Source organism: Lontra canadensis, unplaced genomic scaffold (genome assembly GCF_010015895.1).
Source record: "Lontra canadensis isolate GAN:19392208 unplaced genomic scaffold, GSC_riverotter_1.0 scaffold18, whole genome shotgun sequence".
In the NCBI taxonomy this organism is placed as follows: Eukaryota; Metazoa; Chordata; class Mammalia; order Carnivora; family Mustelidae; genus Lontra; species Lontra canadensis.
The window spans coordinates 11,179,998-11,200,580 of record NW_022631012.1 but is presented as its reverse complement, the minus strand read 5'-3'; the positions used below and the strand labels follow the sequence as shown (position 1 = coordinate 11,200,580).

At 38.7% G+C, this 20,583-nt stretch overlaps 1 protein-coding gene across 1 annotated transcript in view; it reads left to right on the top strand.

Moving 5' to 3' along the window:
* Positions 1–20,583, top strand: part of LOC116869109 (cytochrome P450 20A1) — a 59,515-nt gene that overhangs the window by 7,514 nt on the left and 31,418 nt on the right. Inside the window, exons 2-4 of the mRNA XM_032860041.1 lie at positions 253–302; positions 1,030–1,196; positions 4,585–4,727. Coding sequence (XP_032715932.1) covers positions 253–302; positions 1,030–1,196; positions 4,585–4,727 — 360 coding nt within the window. The remainder of the gene's footprint in view (positions 1–252; positions 303–1,029; positions 1,197–4,584; positions 4,728–20,583) is intronic.

Below are 20,583 nucleotides of genomic sequence, written 5' to 3'. Positions count from 1 at the left end.
TCTGTCAAATAAATAAATTTAAAAAAAATCTTTAAAAAAAAAGATTATTCTTTTAAATACGCACCCATTTTTTCTATTTTAATATAGAAAGAATTCTTGAGATTCAACCAAGTTGGAAAGCCATCACTTAAGGTCCTGCGGATATCTTGGCGAAACATCTGACTTACGGGATATATGGTTATATATCATATACTAAATTATGTATTAAATACCAAATCATTATACTAAACTATTTTTAAATTTCTCCTTAAGGCTTCTAGACAAGCTGCAGGAATTCCGGGGATTACTCCAACTGAAGAAAAGTGAGTAGTTACTTTTCTGGGAAATCAGTAGAGTTAACTCTTAATTTTTGGTATCAAAACTAAAACCTATTTTTCGTTTACACAGGTTATTTAATTCCTTTGTGTACTCTAAATTTATCTCTAGGCATACAACCTGAACTTTATTAACAGAAAGGAGGGCTGTATAAATCAAAAACTTTAATTGCTTTTGGGGTTTCTGGCTGGTTCAGTCAGTAGAGCATCCAGCTCTTGATCTCAAGGTCATGAGTTCGAGCCCCATGTTGAATGTAGAGGTTACTTATAAATAAATAAATAAATAAAGGTTAAAACACACAAACCTTAAAAAATATTTTTTCACTTTCTCTAGCCAGAGAGTATTAAAAATAGAAAGATAAGATAGAAGGTAAGAAGAAAAGAATGCCGTAGCTGGTTGATGATTTAAAATAGCCTATGATGATGTTCATTGCTTTCTCAGAATGAGATGTTGCAGAAATTGGGTCATTTTTCTATTGTCTAAGTCAGATGTTCCTTGTGTATCTTTCTTACTTGGCTTCAACTGTTATAAATTCTCAAAATATCAGAGAAATCCATATCTAAATATATCCAAGCAGTGTGGTAATTTGCATTTCATGCACCTCCACTCTCATCTATTGACACAGTTAATTCAGAGTCAACTATTGTTTTTCTGGCTCTTCCATGTTAAACTTATTTTTCCAAGTTGTTTTGTCAAATGTTGCTCTTTTCTCAGGGATGGTAATCTTCCAGATATTGTGAATAGTGGAAGTTTGCACGAGTTCCTGGTTAATTTGCATGAGCGATACGGGCCTGTGGTCTCTTTCTGGTTTGGCAGGCGCCTTGTGGTTAGTTTGGGCACCGTTGATGTACTGAAGCAGCATATCAACCCCAATAAGACATGTAAGTTTAATTATTTTTCTAATTGGTTGATCCTTATCTCTTAAGAATAAACATCTATAAATGAAGAGCCATACATTGTTCATGGGTAAGAAGAGATAACATTTATTGACTGCTTTATATTATGTGCTAGGCATTATGCTAAGGTCTTTATCTGCTTTATATTATCTGCTTTATATTATGTGCTAGGCATTATGCTAAGGTCCTTATCTCATTTAAGGCAAAGTACTGTAAAATAATTATTTTTCCTTCAATTTATAGGTATACGCAATAGAATCCCAATGTAAATTCCAACAGGATTTTTTTTTTTTTTTAAATAGTTCCAGGGTACTTCTGTAGGAAACATCTAGAAAAGAATATTAATGAGGGGAATACTTCTACTATCAGGCAGAGCAATGTGCTATAAACCTAGATTAATTTAAAGAATCTTGTAAGACTAGACAGATTGATGAAATAGAGTAGGTAGTCCAGTAGACAAACCAAGTATATATGATAAAGAGAGCATTTTATGATAAAGGATAAAGGTAATACATGGTTTGGGAAAACTGGTTAGCTATTGGGGAAAAATAAATCTGCATCCCTGCCTTACTCTTTACATCAAAATGAATTCCAGGTGATTAAAATTTGAAGTCCTGAAAGTATTAGGAGAAAACATGGTTAAGTATTAAATTGGGGTTGGGTGTTGATAAAACTTTTCTTACCATAACATGAGATCTAGGGCATCAAGCACAAGACAGGTAAAATTGTCTGCATAAAAATGAGAAATTTCAGTAAAAGAACACCTTAAAAAAGGATGAAAAAGAGAGAGGTGGGAAAGTGTTGGCCACATATTACTACACATGCTGTGTAATAGTTGATTACTGTATTTCTCTAAAATAAAAGGTGCCATGAAGAAGTTTAAAAGAGATATGGGGAAACTATTTACCACCCATTATATATAAAGTAAATAAAAACTAGTGAGAAAATAAAAATAAAATGTAGTTGTAGAAAAATGGGCAAAAACAAGGTAATTAAGAAAGAAGAAATAAAAATGGCCAGTAAGCAAATGAAGATTTCAGATTCACTAATAATTAGTGGGATGCAAATAAAAATGAGAGTTTTACCTACCTGAATGGAATAGATGAAAAATATTGGCAAAACTCATTGTTGATGAGGGGATGGAGAAACATGGAATATAAATATTTTATAAACTTGGGAGAGGGCGTTGACAGGATCTTTGGCTTAGCAGTGATACCATAAGGAAGTTATAAATTGATATTCATGTAAATAATATAAATTATATAAATATAAATATTCATGTAAATAATATAAATTGATATTCATGTAAATGAGAAAAGATGTATTAGTATTATTTACAATAAAAATTTGTGAAAGAACCTAGATGTTCATCAGCAGATTAATGGATAAAGAAGATGTGGTATATATATACAATGGAATACTATGCAGCCATCAAAAGAAATGAAATTTTGCCATTTGCAATGATGTGGATGGAACTAGAGGGTATCATGCTAAGTGAAGTAAGTCAATCAGAGAAAGACAATTATCATATGATCTCACTGATACGAGGAATTTGAGAGGCAGAGCAGGGGTGTCGTGGGTGGTAGGGAGGAAAAAAATGAAACAAGGTGGGATCAGGAGGGAGACAACCCATAAGAGATTCTTAATCTCACGAAATAAACTGAGGGTTGCTGGGGGATGGGGGGAGGGATAGGGTGGCTGGGTTATGGACATTGGGGAGGGCATGTGCTGTGGTGAGTGCTGTGAAATGTGTAAGCCTGGTGATTCACAGACCTGTACCCCTGGGACAAACAAGACATTATATGTTAATTAAAAAAAATTTGAAGCAAACTTAGATGGTTTTCTTTTTCTTTCTTTTTTTTTTTTTTTTTTTTTTTCAAGATTTTACTTTGACAGAGAGAGAACAAGCAGGGAGAGCAGGAGAGGGAGAAGCAGGCTCCCCACCAAGCAGGGAGCCTGATGTGGGACTGGATCCCAGGACTCTGGGATCATGACCCGAGGTGAAGGTAGATGCTTAACCAACTGAGCCACCCAGGCACTCCTAAACATTTTTCAGTGGCTGAATAAAAAAACATATTCAGGCTTTAATATGATGACGTAGATTTATTTTGTTCACCAGTATCTGTTATAGCCCACTGTATGCCAACACTAGTTATAAGCCATTTATACATATTATCTCATTTAATCCTTAGAACAACCCTATGAAATAGATATTAGTGAAAACTGAGATACAAAGAGGATAAGTCATTGACCCAAGGTTGCCCAGCTAATTAGTAGTGGAGCTAGGACTTGAAGGTAGGCAGTCTGGTCTGAGTTTGTGCTCTTAATCACCAAGTTTTCCACAACATGGAAGGATGGCTCTGTCAGAAAGTGCAAAGATGAGTGAAACCAGACATGGTCTCTGCTTCTGTGGAGTTTATAGTGTAATTTGGGGAGTAGGGGAAGCATGTAAACATTATTTAAATGACCACACTAATGAACTGGGTAAAGTGCTCTGAAAGAAGGGATTGTATTCTTTACAAAATCTGACATGTGTTTTGTCTGTCTCTCTCTGTTAAGTAATGTTAACAGCTATAAAAAACAATCTTGAAAATGTTCGGTGGAATCTCTGTGGTGAAATTTAGATAAATTTTGTATTCTTTTTATTTTACTGTTTTTTTTGTTTTTTGTTTTTGTTTTGTTTTTAATTTTATTTTTTATAAACATATATTTTTTTCCCCAGGGGTACAGGTCTGTGAATCGCCAGGTTTACACACTTCACAGCACTTACCATAGCACATGCCCTCCCCAATGTCCATAAGCCTACCCCCCCTCCCAACCCCCCTCCCCCCAGCAACCCTCAGTTTGTTTTGTGAGATTGACAGTCACTTATGGTTTATCTCCCTCCCAATCCCATCTTGCTATTTTACTGTTTTAATTGTTTATAATGACAATGTATTTTTTGTATGAAAACAATATAGTCATTAAAGAAATACTTAAAAATTAAATGAAGAAGAAAAACGTTTCTGAGCTCAGCTAAATAATTTTAACCATAATACTTGACCATTACAACAATTTTCCTTTAACGTCAGTGGAGTGAGCTTTTAATAAAGTCAAAGATACTGTTTTCATGTAGGTAGAAAACTTATGTTAAGTATTAATGATTTATAGTGGAATTGCCAGTCAGGATATGGTATTCTTGCCAGTTTTTATTGCCTCTTGAACTGTTCATATCTAGGAAAGATAATGAGAGGAGTTGGGAAAAAGTTGCTGTGCGGTCAGGTGAGGCCCTGCCTCCCTGATGTGTTTGTTTTACTGCTGGAGTTTTTATTGTTACAGTTTTGTTTTCTGAGTCACTACTTTGACGCACAAATGTTTAATTTGTCTGTTTCAGCGGACCCTTTTGAAACCATGCTTAAGTCATTATTAAGGTATCACTCTGGTGTTGCAAATGTAAGTGAAAACCACACAAGGAAAAAATTATATGAAAGTGGGGTGACTAACTGTCTGCGGAGTAATTTTGCTCTCCTGCTGAAGGTAAGGTGATAAGAAGTTTGGCTCAGAATTCTGTAATACAGATAATAGTATATTTTTGACTATTAATGTGTCTCCCTTTGGTACTTTTTTTCTTGTCTCTTTTTTTTTTTAAGATTTATTTGTTTATTTGAGTGGGAGAGAGAGAGAATGAGCATGCATGGCAAGGGGGAGAGGCAGAGGGAGAGGGAGAATCACAAGCAGACTCCCTGCTGAGCGTGGGTCCCCCTGCCAGGCTTGATCTGACAACCCTGAGCTCATGACCTGAGCCTAAGTCAAGACTCAGATGCTCAACTGACTGAGCCAGCCAGGCCCCCCTCTTACTTGTCTCTCCAAGGTGATTTTTATTCTTCTGAAATTCTGAAACAAACAAAAACAAAACCAGACATCTAAACACCTGTATTCCCTGTGTAAGTTGGAATGATGTGATTACTGGGTGTTTGCATAGACAAACTGAGTCATACTGGGAAAGGGACCTGACTTTTTTAAGAAGTTCCATAAATGGTGCACCTGGGTGGCTCAGTGGGTTAAGCCTCTGCCTTCAGCTCAGGTCATGATCTCAGGGTCCTGGGATCAAGTCCCAAATCGGGCTCTCTGCTCAGCAGGGAGCCTGCTTCCCCTCTCTCTCTGCCTGCCTCTCTGCCTACTTGTGCGCTCTCTTGTGCTCTCTCTCTCTCTCTGTTAAATAAATAAGTAAGAAGTTCCACAAATGATATACAAAGTTTGAGAACAATACTAATCCATACTATTTTCCTTTTGACCCTGAAGATCCTTAACTGAGCCCTGTGTGCTGACAGTTCTCTATGTCCCAATAGGACTGTTCCGCCCTTACTCTAGTATTGCCAGTCCTGACGACCTCTTTGCTTGTCACAGGTGGCCTTGCCTCCTGCTTCACTGAGACCAGAGTCCCTTACCTGTAAGCTTCCCCAGTATCCTATTTCCCCACCAACAAACTCTATCCATCTCAATCTTTTGTTCTTACTTCTCATTTTAAATCTTAAAGAATCCTTTCTTCTGTTCAAAACTCCATCCATTTGTGGAATTATTAATAAATGGTTGCTGTAGAAAACATGGAAAGTCGAACTTGCAAGAAATCATCCCTAATTTCACTATAGATGTATGTGTGGAAGAGATCATACTGTACGTACAATTTTACATACTTTTTCACTTTAAAACATCTCATGGGGCACCTGGGTGGCTCATTTGCTTAAGCATCTGACTCCTGATTTCTGCTCAGGTCATGATCTCAGAGTCCTGGGATCGAGCCCTGCATTGGGCTCCACACTGAGTGTGGAGTCTGCTTGAGGATTGTCCCCCTCCCTCTCCCTCTGCGCCTCCTGCTGCTCATCCTCTCATTCTCTCTTTCTCTAAAAATAAGTAAATCTTTAAAAAAAAAAATCATAAACATTTTCTCATGTCATTAAAATTTTTTCCAGAAATAACTAAAATTATGCTTACTTTTTTCTGATACTCATTTTACAAAATATGGAAACATTTAGGAAAGTCCTAAGGAAAAAAATGGACAATTTTAATGTTATCCATTATTCAGCTATAACCATGTTTAATGTCTTAAAATCCTTCCTATCATTTTAGTCTTTTCTCTCCACAGTAGAATTTTAGTCAGCATCATACTATATGGATAGTTACAGACTCTGCACTTTTTTTTTAAGATTTTATTTTTAAGTAATCTCTACAACCAACATGGGGCTTGAACTTAAAACCTTGACATCAAGAGTTACATGCTCCACTGACTTAGCCAGCCAGGCGCCCCTAGATCCTGCATTTTTATTTGCCATTTTATTATAAGCATTTTTATAGCACTAAGTATTCTTTGATAAATACATTTGGAAAGGGTCTCTGATGTCAGTTTTACCTTCCAAATATCTTTCAAACTGGTCTATCTTTCAGATGGTCTACTTCTGTCTCTCAGCGCGGCCACATCCTCGTTTAAGCTTCCATAAGCTTACCTTAATAGTGTATCTTGCTACCTTCTCTCTGCCCTTCTCCCCTACTCGGTTTTCTGTCCTCTACAGGGATTCTCAGTTTCTTTTTAGGACATGTACCCCTTGTAGTTTTGGCAAAACCTGTAGATTCCTTCTGAGAACAACATTTTAAAATGTGTGACTATAAAGGAAAACAATATAATTACAAAAATATTATTTTTTAAAAACTTGGAGTATTTTAATATATGTGTATCATTATTAATGCGTTAAATAACGAGATCCGGGGTGCCTGGCTGGCTCAGTCAGTTAAGCGGCTATCGGCTCAGGTCCTGATCTCAGGGTCCTTCCTGGGATCAAGCGCTGCATCAGGCTCCTTGCCCTGCAGTGAGTCTGCTTCTCCCCCTCTGGGATCTCTTTTGCTCTCTCTCTCTCTTTCAAGCAAATAAATAAATAACAAGATCCAGCAGTGCTTCCAAAATTTCCATAATTTTAACTAATTTATTTTTTTTTACATTTAATGGATTCTGTTAATTTTGTTTAATTTTTTTTTTTAAATTCTAGTTAGTTAACAGACAGTGTAATACTAGGTTCAGGTGTACAGTATAGTGACTCAGCAGTTCTGTACATCGCCCGGTGCTCATCACAGCAAGTGTGCTCCTTGATCCCCCCACCCACCTCCTTTCTGGTAACCATCAGTTTGTTCCTATAGTTAAGAGTCTGCTTCTTTTTTTTCTTTTTAAGATTTTATTTATTATTTATTTGACAGAGATCACAAGTAGGCAGAGAGGCCGGCAGAGAGAGAGGGGGAAGCAGGCTCCCTGCCAAGCAGATAGCCCAATGCGGGGCTCCTTCTGAGGACCCTGAGATCATGACCTGAGCCGAAGGCAGAGGCTTTAACCCACTGAGCCACCCAGGCGCCCCAAGAATCTGTTTCTTTGGTGCCTAGTGGCTCAGTCAGTTGAATGTCTGCCTTCAGCTCAGGTTGTAGTCCTGGGGTCCTAGGACGAACCCCATGTTGGGCTCCCTGCTCAACCGGGAGCCTGCTTCTCCCTCTCCCTCTGCCACTCCCCCTGCTTGTGCTCTCTCTGTCAAATAAATAAATAAATAAATAAATAAATAAATAAGTCTGTTTCTTGGTTTACCTCTCTTTTTTCTTCCCCCTCTTTTTCCGTTTGTTCCATATATGAGTTAAATCATGTACTATTTGTTTTTCTCTGATTTATTTTGCTTACCATAATACTCATTTATTTTGCTTACCATAATAGATCCATCCATGTTGTTGCAAATGGCAAGATTTTATTCTTTTTTTTGTGGCTAAGTAATACTTCATTGTGTATATATATGTGTGTATGTGTATGTCTATATGTACACACACACACACACACACCATCTTATCCATTCATCAACCAGTGGACGCGTGGACTGTTTCCATAATTTGGCTCTTATAAATAATGTTCCTATAAACATCAGGAATGCATGTATTCCTGTGAATTAGTACTTTTGTATTCTTTGGGTAAATACCTGTAGTGTGATTGCTGGATTGTTGGGTACAAAACTTCTATAACTTTAAAGTAATGATATTATGAGGGACAAAATCATTATTTTGACAGTTTTAAAATAAGTGTAAGATGATGTAAACATATTTGAAATTTATATTGCTGACAGCCAAGGGCCTATATACAATTAAAAGAAACGCTAAATTTCAATTAGAGGTTAGTAAAAAAGATTTTTCTCCCTCATTCAAGTTCATGAACTCCTGCATTCTAGGCATAGACCCTTTGGTATCTGTGGACTTGAGGTTCAAAACCCTTGAAAATAGATATTTTCAAAATGCATTTTTTTAAAATTTTTTTAAAAGATTTTATTTATTTATTTGACAGACAGAGATCACAAGTAGGCAGAGAGGCAGGCAGAGAGAGAGAGGAGGAAGCAGGCTCCCCGCCGAGCAAAGAGCCTGACACAGGGCTTGGTCCCAGGACCCTGGGATTATGACCTGAGCTGAAGGCAGAGGCTTTAACCCACTGAGCCACTCAGGCACCCCTTAGAATGCATTTCTTATTTTATTTCTCCCTTGATCAAAAACCTCCACTGGCCTCCCTTTGCTCTTGGAATAAACTCTTGAATATTTAAAATAGTTTTATTTTATTTATTTATTTTTTTAAAAAAGATTTTATTCATTCATTTGAGAGAGACAGAGACATAGAGAGCACAAGCAGGGGCAGAAGCAGACTACCTGCTGAGCCAGGAGCCCAACACGGACTCAATCCCAGGATCTGGAGATCATGACCTGAGCCAAAGGCAGACGCTCAACCATCTGAGCCACTCGGGTGCCCCTATTTAATGCAGTTTTAAAGACCATTTATGATTTAGCTTGCCTACTTTTCCAGTCTCACTTCCCATTCTCCTTTGTGCTTGCTTATACTCTAGCCACACTGGTTTTCTTTTAGTTCTGTTCCTTCTTCTCTCCCATCTCATGTATATCCTGTTCCCATTGCTTGGATTGTCAGTTCTAAGCACCCACACCCAGTAAATGCATGTTCATCTTTCAGCTCTTAGTTTGAATGTCACTTCCCCAGGGAAGCTGTTTCTGATCATTCCACTGTCCCTAGGTAGGTCTTCTTTTAGCTGCTGTCATGACAGTCTGTACTTACTCTTCACAACACTTTCCAATTTTTAATTACATTTTGGGTAATTCTTTGAATGTCTGTGTCCTAAATTGTATGCTCCATGGAGGGAGGGTCTGTTTCAATTATGTCTGTATATCTGGCTCTTGGTGTAGAATAGACCTTCAGTAAAAATGAGTCTAGCTCTTTTTTTTTTTTCAAGAAACATTTTTCTCATCTCGCCTGGCTAACTCCTCCTTTATTCCCCAGTATAGTGATGTACCCTTCTCTGTGCACCTTCTCTAAATTACAGTGACAATCTGTATATACTTACATGACAAAAACTGATTTTCTTATCTCTCTCCCTTCTTCGATTGTGTTTTCCGTCTACTTTTTTCTAATGTGTGCTTCACAGGAAGTTATTTATTTTGTCCTATGTTTAATGAAGCTCCCTGGAAAGAGCATTATTTTATAGTGTGAAGGTGAAGCTTGGCCACGAAGCTTTGAATCTTGCTTCTGCCATTTAGTGTCTGCATGATTGTGTGTTACGTAGCTTTTTTGTGAGCTTTCATTTCCTCGTCCTTTTTTTTTTTTTTTAAGATTTTATCTATTTGACAGAGAGAGATCACAAGTAGGCAGAGAGGCAGGCAGAGCAGGCTCCCTGCTGAGCAGAGAGCCCGATTTGGGGCTCGATCCCAGGACCCTGGGATCATGACCTGAGCCGAAGGCAGAGGTTTTAACCCACTGAGCCACCCACGCACCCCCATTTCCTCATCTTAACAACATTTACTACATTACAAATTTGCTGTGAGGATTATGTGAGACAATGATGTAAAATACCTAACAACAGGATTTAGGACACAATAACTTCTCAAGAAATGCCTCTCCTTCCCCACACCCCCTCTGAGAAGTGGATTTTCCTGCCATTTGTTTCCTGATCATCCTCCTCCCCCAATTCTTCTGTTCTCGTAACATTTCTCCTTGCTTTTCCTGCTTCTCTGAAATACTTCCTTTTTAATGTTTCCTACTTGCATAACACATTCCCTCTTTCATGTGTGAGTTGTTTTTGTTTGTTTGTTTTTGTTTTTGTTTAGTAAGCTCTATGCCCAATGTGGGGCTTGAACTCAGAACCCCAAGATCAAGTCACATGCTCTGCCAACAGCCAGGTGCCCCTCATGCAGGGTTTTTATAGTTGATGGGCCTATAGCTGTCTCATTTAGAGGGTTACATAGAAGACTTTTCTGACTTTTCTGTTATGTAGAGTTAAATCCACATTCACTCCCAAGAGCATAAACACACCCTGCTTCTTTTTTTCCCCTGCTTATTCTTGCATTACATAAAATAAATAATTTTTAAAATCATGGGAAATTTAAAGGAACAGTTATAGAATAGTATAATGACCATCCATATTCTTCTCATCAGATTTTAACAGTTACCAAGTTAGAGTCAGTCTTACTTTATCTCTGCCCCTACTTATCTCCCTTATCTTCTCTCTAGAGTATTTTAAAGCAAATTCCAGACATCATAGTAATGAGGACATGCTCTTTAAATGGTCTAGCAGTGTAACTTTTTTGAGTTATAGAATGCCTGATAGTTGTTAAGAGGATGTGTTATTGACTCTTAGCCACTTTTTAAAAATAGCATTTGATAAATGCTTAATGCCGTTTTTTCCTTATCAGAGTTCGATTTGAAACTCGTACTTCCTATTCAAGGCTTGAGACTGGCTTGCTGAGTTTACTGGAAGCATTAATTAATACATTGGCTCCTCTCTACAGTTTTCCTCCTAAAAACAAGGCCTTTCACCATGGCTGGATATTGATTAGTCTCTTTCCTTCCAGCTCTTATGTCTACAGGGCCATCAGGAGACTTGTATACCAAATCCCCACCTCATTATTATCATTCCCATTTGGTGTCTCAAGGTTCTGTATTGACTGTGTTCACGTCATGCTCTCTAAACCTCTCGGGCTGACTTCTTGGGTTGTCATGACTCTTCTGTCATCCCTCATTGTCCTCCCTGGAAGTAGTTACATTGCCTTTCTCTAAGCATTTGCCAGTCAGAATCTTCCTTTCTGTTCTGTTTAAACACCTAACATTTGTCAGTAAACAACATCTTTTTGTATTTAATTGTATTTACTATCTCCAAGGAGTTTTGCTCATTTCTCTTTGCCTTGTTTTCATTGATAGGCTACCTTTTTCTTTTTAGTAATATTTATTGTTAAAAGCCTTAATTGCTCTTTCTTCTCTGCCTCAAACTAAGTTTTTCTAACTTTTTTTTTTTTAAGATTTTATTTTTATTTATTTGACAGATAGAGATCACAAGTAGGCAGAGAGGCAGGCAGAGAGAGAGGAGGAAGCAGGCCCCGAACCCTGGGATCATGACCCAAGCCGAAGGCAGAGGCTTTAACCCACTGAACCACCCAGGCGCCCCAGTTTTTCTAACTTTTTAATCTTCTGTCATAGGCTCCATTTCCCAGGCTTTCCCTCTTTTGTGTTGTTGCTCTGTACTCCAGATTTTTCTCCTCTTGTCTAATTAAAGGCGAATCAAGATAGAAAATTATTTCCCAATTTTCATGTTTCTTCCATCACATTTTTAGATTTTGGTCCATCGATTGGGTCCAAATGTAAGAAACGTGTTTCGGGTTCATATTGTCGACCCCCACGGTACAAGCCAGTTACTCAGCTTAGGCATTAGTGAGAAGTGCCGCTAAATGCTTAATTGGGAAGAAAGTGATTGAACAGTGCAGCTGTCAGAGCACCGTCCTCCTCCCTACCAGAGACTGTGCTACCAGAGTCACCACCCCAGAATAAGTTGTATACTTCATGTTGACATAATAAACCTTTTGCCTTTGTTTGCTTGTTTGTTTTGTTCAGATCTGAGTTCTGTATTCTGATTCTTCTCTGATCCTCTCAAACCGCATCCTCTGACTTCTGGCTCCTTCCTGTCCTGACCATCTCTGCTCCAAGGCTGTGCTCCACTTTTATTCTGTGAGTGTGACTTCTCTCTTCCCTGTGCTAAAACCCCATATTCTCCTGTTACTTTTGGGGGGAAATTCTGATTTAACAAGTATTTTTGGATTTTAGTATTTAGGACTGTTGTCCAGAATCCTCTTAATTGACAGCTTGTAATAGTTAATAGTGAAAATTACTGAGTTTGTTGGTTTAATTGCTTGTATGAACTCATTTAAGCCTCACAACTTAGAAGTAGGTATTGTTATTTGCCACTTTAAAAAGTGGTTAAATTATTTAGTCCAGGGTCATATAACTAGTAAAGAGGAGGATCAGGATATCATCCCAGTCTGGCACATTGTTCTCTAGCTTGGTTCTGCGACCCCGGGATGTAACTTTGCTTGGCTAGTTTTTTTCCTTTCTTTTTTCAAAATCTTTTTTAAGCTTGTGGTCACAGTAATACCCTAGCGTAAGTTGGAGTTGAAAATCATTTGCTTCTCAGAAATTCTAATAAGTTTACGATAATTACCTAAAGATTTTTTTGTGAAAAGCAAGTTTGTATTCTTTCTGAACAACTGACATATACCCTAAAATCTTATCTGTTGAATTGTAAGTCTGCCTCAGGTACACTTTTATCTCAAGGCTTATTTCTCTGTAATATAATTAATTTTATGTTAGTTGAAATTGGCTTGGTATTTTAATATGAACATCCTGAAGATGTCTAAATTATATTGTATCCTATGACATGTGATAAGATTAATAGCATACACTTTCCAGTTCTTTATACTTTGTATATCACAGATAGTCTTTACAGCTTATATATCATATAAATATAGTTGGTGAAGGAACCATCTAGCGTAGACACATTCCTCTCATCCAGCCACTGGGTAGTTTTGTCTTTCATGTAAATGCACATCTGCCACACGTGAAAAAATTGGAAGGGATTGTCTAAAAAAAGCAGTCTGTTAGGAATGAAAGGATTTATCATAGAATTAGGCATTACTACCAATGATAAGTCAGGATGGAATACTGAACTCTCAAATGAAGCTCATCAGCAAGTAGTTAGAATTTTCATCTACCGTAAACTGGTCAGGATTCACAAACTAAAAAAGATTCTCGCAATCCTCTAGCAGATGTAGTAGGTATATGTGCCTAGAGAAAAATCCTGCCTGAGACTTTCATATTTTCATTGTTTTGTAGAGGACTGTGCAAAACAAGTAGATGTAGCCATGGGCAAATCACTATGCAGTTATGTGACGCAAGTGATGGTACTGGTAACAAAATTTTTATGGCCAAAAAAAAAAAGGGAAAAAGAAAAAAAGACTTTACCAGCACTTAATCTGTTAGTTACATAATCAGCAGTGATCTGTGGGGAAATAGTCACAGTTCAAATCTCTGGTAAGTAACCCATTGTCTTAATAGGCTAGAGGATACCATTTGGGTCCCAAATTTGGTGTTCAGAAATACCATCTACAGCTTTTTTTCCTATAATGTGTAATGTCTCATATAAGAAGGCTCACCAGAAAACTGTTTGACTACCTATCACTCAAAACTGAGGAAAGATACACCCTGGATTTCATTTAAAAACCAGCTACGTACAGAAGCTTTTACACACTATTAAGAAATATAGGGGTGCCTGGGTGGCTCAGTGGGTTAAGCCTCTGCCTTCGGCTCAGGTCATGGTCTCAGGGTTCTGGGATCGAGCCCCGCATAGGGCTCTCTGCTCGGCAGGAAGCCTGCTTTCCCTTCTCTCTCTGCCTGCCTGTCTGCCTACTTGTGATCTCTGTCTGTCAAATAGATAAAAAAAATCTTTAAAAGAAAAAGAAAAAGAAATATAAGCTCCAAAAGAAAAACGGTTAAAGAAGTGAACATGCAGTTCATTCAAGAAAACATGTAAATGGCCTTTATGGTTACTGCTTTTTGTGTCCTGTGTAAGATATGTTTTTTTATCCTAATTGTCATGAAGATAGTCATTGAAGTTTTATTTTGAGACTTGCTCTGAGATGTGTTCTGAGAATCATCTTTCTTCTATTGTACTGTAATGTTACCTTTATCATAAACTAGGTGATTGTGTACGTCACTTGATTTATGTGAAGTTATCTTCGTGTGTAATGGAAACTTCCAATCCATGAATGTGGAAGAGTACCCTTCCACTTACTTTGGTCTTTCGTTTTTCTTAATAATTTTTTTTTTCTTTTCAGTGTATAGGTCTTGTACCTCTTTATGAAATTTACTTCTAGATATTTAGTGGGGTTTTGATGCCATCATGAATGGTAATGTTTTTAAATTTCATTTTTTGTTTTTGCTGATGTATATAATTGATTTTTGCATATTGACCTGTTAGTCATTTACCTTGCTAAATTTTTTTATTAACTCTAATGGTTTAGCCTAGTGTCTGAGATTAATGAACAGTTTTATTTCTTTTCCAATTCTAATGCCTTTTCTTTCTTTTCTTGTTTTATTGCCAGACATTCTGTGACATTTTTGATGTCTTTAGGCTCTGGAGTACCTTCCCCAAGAAAAGCTTGGTTAGTGTTTCTAGAGGTCTTTATCATAGTGGGTCTAATCAGAAGAAAGAAAGCACACAATTACTTAAATAGGGAACGTTCAATATAAAGAATTATTAAATACAACAAGGGATTGGAGTAGTGAGAGGTTGGCTGGTCAGAAGTGATGAGAACTCTAAAGGAAATGGGAATAGCAGGTAGCAGGAGCAGTCATTGATTCTAGGGCTGAGAGGGCCCACGAGAGATCCCATGTGCCCAGGACTGAGCTCCAGACTGTTGGAGAGGGCACAACGGTGGATGGCAACTCTTGAAATCAGATTCTTTATCATCCTCAGAGTTTGCTCTTGGTGTTTGTTGTGGGATGTTGCTGCTTGCTTATTGAGTGTCTTTCCTGAACTGTTTTTGTAAGGTCTGTATTCTTCTCATGTGTGGCCACTGAAGTGTCTGTTTGGTTAGCCTCATGGTCAGCTGGCGTTTTGACAGATTTAACCTTAAACACTTGACAAAAGAAAAGTATAAAGAAAAAATCCTCTTCTAGTATTTGTAGATTGGCTTTGCCTTTGGGCCTTCCTTTAACACTTATCTGGGCCTTTTATAAATCTGCTTTTTACTTCCTACTTGTCTGGAGCCGGAGGACCCGTCATAGGTGAAAGTTTAGTCTTCTCAGGCCTTCTTCAAGCATGTGTCCTGCTGGTATGTGTCTGGCTTTCTTAATCCCCTGGTATAGACAGAAACTTTCAAAAGATTCCCACATTTATCTTTTGTCCTAACTGCTTCCTTTGCAGGCTTCTTGGTCTGTTTATTGCTCGTTCTAAGTGTTGTTTCTTGCCCCAGCTGCTGTGCCCAGTACCTGTGCCTTTAAATGTTTTCGGCAGAAGCCACCCAAGAACGTGTCCTTGGGAACACTCCAGGAATACTGGGTTGTCCAAAACAAAGGGAGGTCTTTGTACCAGTACTTGACGGGAGCTGCCAGGCAGGTTGAGACTCATAACTACAGTTCTTGGAGAATAATGTCTTTATTTCTACCTAGCGCTCTGCACCAGGGATACGGACTGCTGTTCTCACAGCTGCTGCCTATCTGGGGTTTGGGGCTGTAGGCAAGTTGTTTAAAATGCCACAGAGCTTACTTACCAGATACCACAAAGTCACAGCTTCTTTCTTCCCTAAGCTCTACCCTGGCTGTTGTAAGTTTTTTACTGCATTATAGAGTTTTTTTGGAAGCTGATTGTGATAGTTTTAGCCAGCTCATTACTTGCTTTTGGGGAAGAGAGAATCTTGGGATTCCCTACTCCATTTTCAGTGACCATTTTGGTGACTAGGGGTGATTACACTTTTAACAACACTCCAAAGATGTCAGGTCTCTGTGGTATCTACAATGCTGTTGGCTTTTGGCCACCGTGCTACTACTGAGCTGGGGAGAGAAGAAAGCTAGAAATAACCTTGAGTTAAAACATCAGACTCCACTGTTTTACCGAGGTGCAGTTTCTGTTGAATAGATACTTCTCAGTGGGCACTGGGTTTTTGTTAACTGCCAACATGCTGCAACATGGGGAGGAAAGATCCTGGCAACGCTCTTTTCTGTCCCGCCCTCAGCACTGACCAACTTCAGGGAGCAAAATAGCGCCACCCAGTGGAGACCAGAGTTGCTACAACAAGCCCTGAGCCCCTGTGCCCTGCGTCTCCACGAGGGCGAGTGCACCTGAGAAGGAAGCACAGCAGGCCCCACTCCCAGAAGACCATCACAAACCCCTTGCATGCACCAAATCTATTGATCATAGAGTGCCACAAAACTTCAGTTCTTGAGAAAATAGGATCTAGCTTTTTTTTTTACCTTTTTTTAAAATTTTTTATTTTTTATTTTTTTTTAAGATTTTTATTTATTTATTTGAGAGAGAGACAGTGAGAGAGAGCATGAGTGAGGAGAAGGTCAGAGAGAGAAGCAGACTCCCCGCGGAGCCGGGAGCCCGATGCGGGACTCGATCCCGGGACTCCAGGATCATGACCTGAGCCGAAGGCAGTCGTCCAACCAACTGAGCCACCCAGGCGTCCCAACCTCTTTTTTTTTTTTTAAAGGTTTATTTATTTTTGAGAGAGAGCAGAGGGAGGGGAAAAAGGAGAGGGAGAGTCTCAAGCAGATTCCCCGCTGAGTGCGGAGCCCAACACAAGGTTCAGCCTCATGACCCTGAGATCATGACCTGAGCCGAAATCAAGAGTTGGATGCTTAACCTACTGAGCCACCCAAGTGCACCTTAGACCTATTCTTAATATAGCCATTATTCTCAGGAGCAGAAATGCAGTAGGCTTTCATAACTATCACACACACACAAAAGCAGGTACAAAATGATAAGACAAGGAATTGACCTCAAAAGAAAGAACGGGAAGAATTTATGGCCAAGTGTTTATCACAAATACATACAAGTAAGATGTTTGAACCAGAATTTAAAATGATAATCATAAAGATAAGCTGGGCTTGAGAAAAGCACATAATATACTAGAAAATCCCTTACTGCAGAGATAAAAGAGCTAAAAACTAGTCAGGCTGAAATAAAAAATGCTGTAATGGAGATACAAAACCGACTGAATGCAGTGACAACAAGGATGAATGAGACAGAGGAATGAGTCAGGGATATAGAAGATAAAATTATGGAAGACAACAAAGCTGAAAAAAAGACGGTAAGAAAGGTTTTGGATCACGACTGTAGACTTAGGGAACTCACGAACTCCTTAAAGTGTAATAACATTTGTATCATAGGAGTCCCAGGAGAAAGAAAAAGAAGCAGAAGGTTTATTTGAGCAAAGTATAGCTGAAAGCTTTCCTAATCTAGGGAACGAAACAGACATTGAAATCTAAGAAGCATAGAAAACTCCCACTAAGTTCAACAAAAGCCAGCCATCACCAAGACATATCATAGTGAAATTCATAAAATACACAGACAAAGGAAAGAATCCTGAAAGCAGCAAGGGGAAAAGAGTGATTAACCTCCAAGGAAGGACAGATCAGATCACAGCAGATCTCTCCACAGCAACTTGGCAGGCCAGATGAAAGTGGCATGATATATTTAACATGCTGGATGGGAAAAATATGCAGCCAAGACTACTTTATCCAGCAAGGCTGTCATTCAGAAGAGAAGGAGAGAGAACAAGTTTCCCAGAGAAACAAAAACTAAATGAGATTGTGACCACTAAACCAGTTCTGCAAGAAATATTAAAGGGGACTCTTTGGGGGGGGGTGGAGACCAAAAGCAACAAAGACTAGAAAGTAAGAGAGAATATCACCACAAACACCAATTTTATAGGTAACACAGTGGGACTAAATTCATCTTTCAGTAATCACTCTGAAGGTAAAAAGAATAATGCTCCAATCAAAAGACTTAAGGTATCAGAATTGATTAAAAAAAGAAAGACCCATCTATATATGCTGCCTCTAAGAGACTCATTTTAGACCTAAGACATCTGCAGATTCAAAGTAAGGAGATAGAGAACCATCTATCATGCTAGTGGATGCTGAAAGAAAGCCAGAGTGGTCATATTTATGCAGAAAAAGTAGATTTTACTTATTTATTTTTATTTATTTTTTTTAGATTTTATTTATTTACCTGACAGAGATCACAGGCAGGCAGAGAGAGAGGGGGAAGCAGGCTCCCTGCTGAGCAGAGAGCCCGATGTAGGGCTCGATCCCAGGACCGTGAGATGATGACCTGAGCTGAAGGCAGAGGCTTAACCCACTGAGCCACCCAGGCGCCCCGACAAACTAGATTTTAGACCAAAGACTGTAACAAGAGATGAAGAAGGGCATTCTATCATAATTAAGGGGCCTTGCAATGAGGAAGATCTAACAATTGCAAATACTTAAGTCCCCAACTTGGGAGCACCCATATATATAAATTAATTACAGACAAATTCATTGATGGGGGGCCTGGATGACTCAGTCAGTTAAGCGTCTGCCTTTGGCTTAGGTTATGATCCCAGGGTCCTGGGATCAAACCCCACATCAGACTCCCTGCTCAGTGAGGAGCCTGTTTCTCCCTCTTCTTCTGTCTGCTCCCCCCTGCTTGTGATCTCTCTCTCTGTCAAATAAATAAAATCTTAAAAAAAAAAAAAAAGAAACTTACTGATAATACAATAATAGAAGGAGACTTTAACACCCCACTTACAGCAATGGACAGATCATCTGACTGGAAAACCAACAAGGGAAAATGCCTTTGAATGATGCATGGGACCAGATGGACTTGACATATATTCAGAACATTTCATCTTAAAGTAGTGGAGTATGCATTCTTTTCATATGCACATGGAACGTTCTCCAGAATAGAACACATACTGGGTCACAAATCAGCCCTGAAGAAATACAGAAAGATTGAGATCATACCATGCATATTTTCAGACCACAGTGCTATGAAGCTTGAAGTCAACCACAAGAAAAAATTGAGAAAGACCACACATACACGGAGATTAAAGAACGTCCTAGTAAAGAATGAATGGGTTAATTAGAAATTGAAGAAGAAATAGAAAAATACATGGAAGCAAATGAAAATGAAAACAGAACAGTCTGAAACCTTTGGGATACTGTAAAGGCAGTCCTAAGAGAGAAGTATATTGCAATACAGAACCAGCTTGCATTCCCACCAATGGTGTAAGAGGGTTCCCCTTTCTCCGCATCCTCGCCAGCATCTGAAGAGACTTTTTTTTTTTTTTTTTTAAGATTCATTTATTTATTTGAGAGAGAGTATGAGTGGGGGGAGAGGGGCAGCAGGAGAAGGGGAGGGAGAGAAGCAGACCCTCCACTGAGAGTGGAACCTACCTTGGATGGATCTCACAACCCTGAAGTTATGACTGGAGCCGAAATCAAGAGTCAGACGCTTAACCAATGGAGCCACTCAGGCACCCTAAGAGACTTAACAATAAAGAACAAACTGAGGGTTGATGGAGGGAGGTGGGTGGGGGATGGGCTAAATAGGTGATTGCTGCTAAGGCTGGTACTTGTGATAAGCACTGGGTATTACATGTAAGTGAAATCATTAAATTCTGCTCCTGAAACCAAAATTACACTAATGTTAACTAACTAGAATTTAAATAGAGTTTCAGAAGAAAAAGAGAATAGTAATAGAAAGCATAAACATAACAATAAATTTTCAAAGTTGTGATAGTGGCATATGTGTAGTCAACAAAATGTTCAGAAAAAATTCCAAGGTCATATGGGAATCTGTATAATGAATGGCATTTCAAATCAGTGGAAAAAGACATGTACTTAATAGTGAGACAACAATGTTAGCATTTTGAAAATTAAGTGAACAAATAAATCAATAGAATGCACACTTTATACCAAAGTAAATTCTCCTTTATTTATTTATTTATTAAAGATTTCTTATTTATTTGTTTGACAGGGAGAGCACAAGTAAGTAGACAGGCAGAGGGAAGGGAGAAGCGGGCTCTCCGCCGAGCAGGGAGCCCAGTGCGGGGCTCGATCCCAGGACCCTGGGATCATGACCCAAGCCGAAGGCAGCCGCTTAACTAACTGAGCCACCCAGGCACCCCAAATTATCCTTTAAATGTAAGGATCTAGGTAAAGGCCCGGCATTGACATGTGCTACCTGGAATAAATTCAAACATATGGTTCAACACTAAGAGCATAAATTATGAGGATGTAGCTTTGACACACGGTGTTTGGCCTGACAACTTACTTAAAACGGATTAGATATTCAGGAGTAGACCGAGTGTTGAAGAGGGTAAGATCTGGCCCTTCAGTGTCTGAGTGCACGAACACTGAACACTCTGTTGGGTTTCCCAGCTTTATGCTGGCATCTGAGATGGTTGCAAGTTACATACTTCTCCTAGAGCTTTGAGGTAAAATCCCATTAGG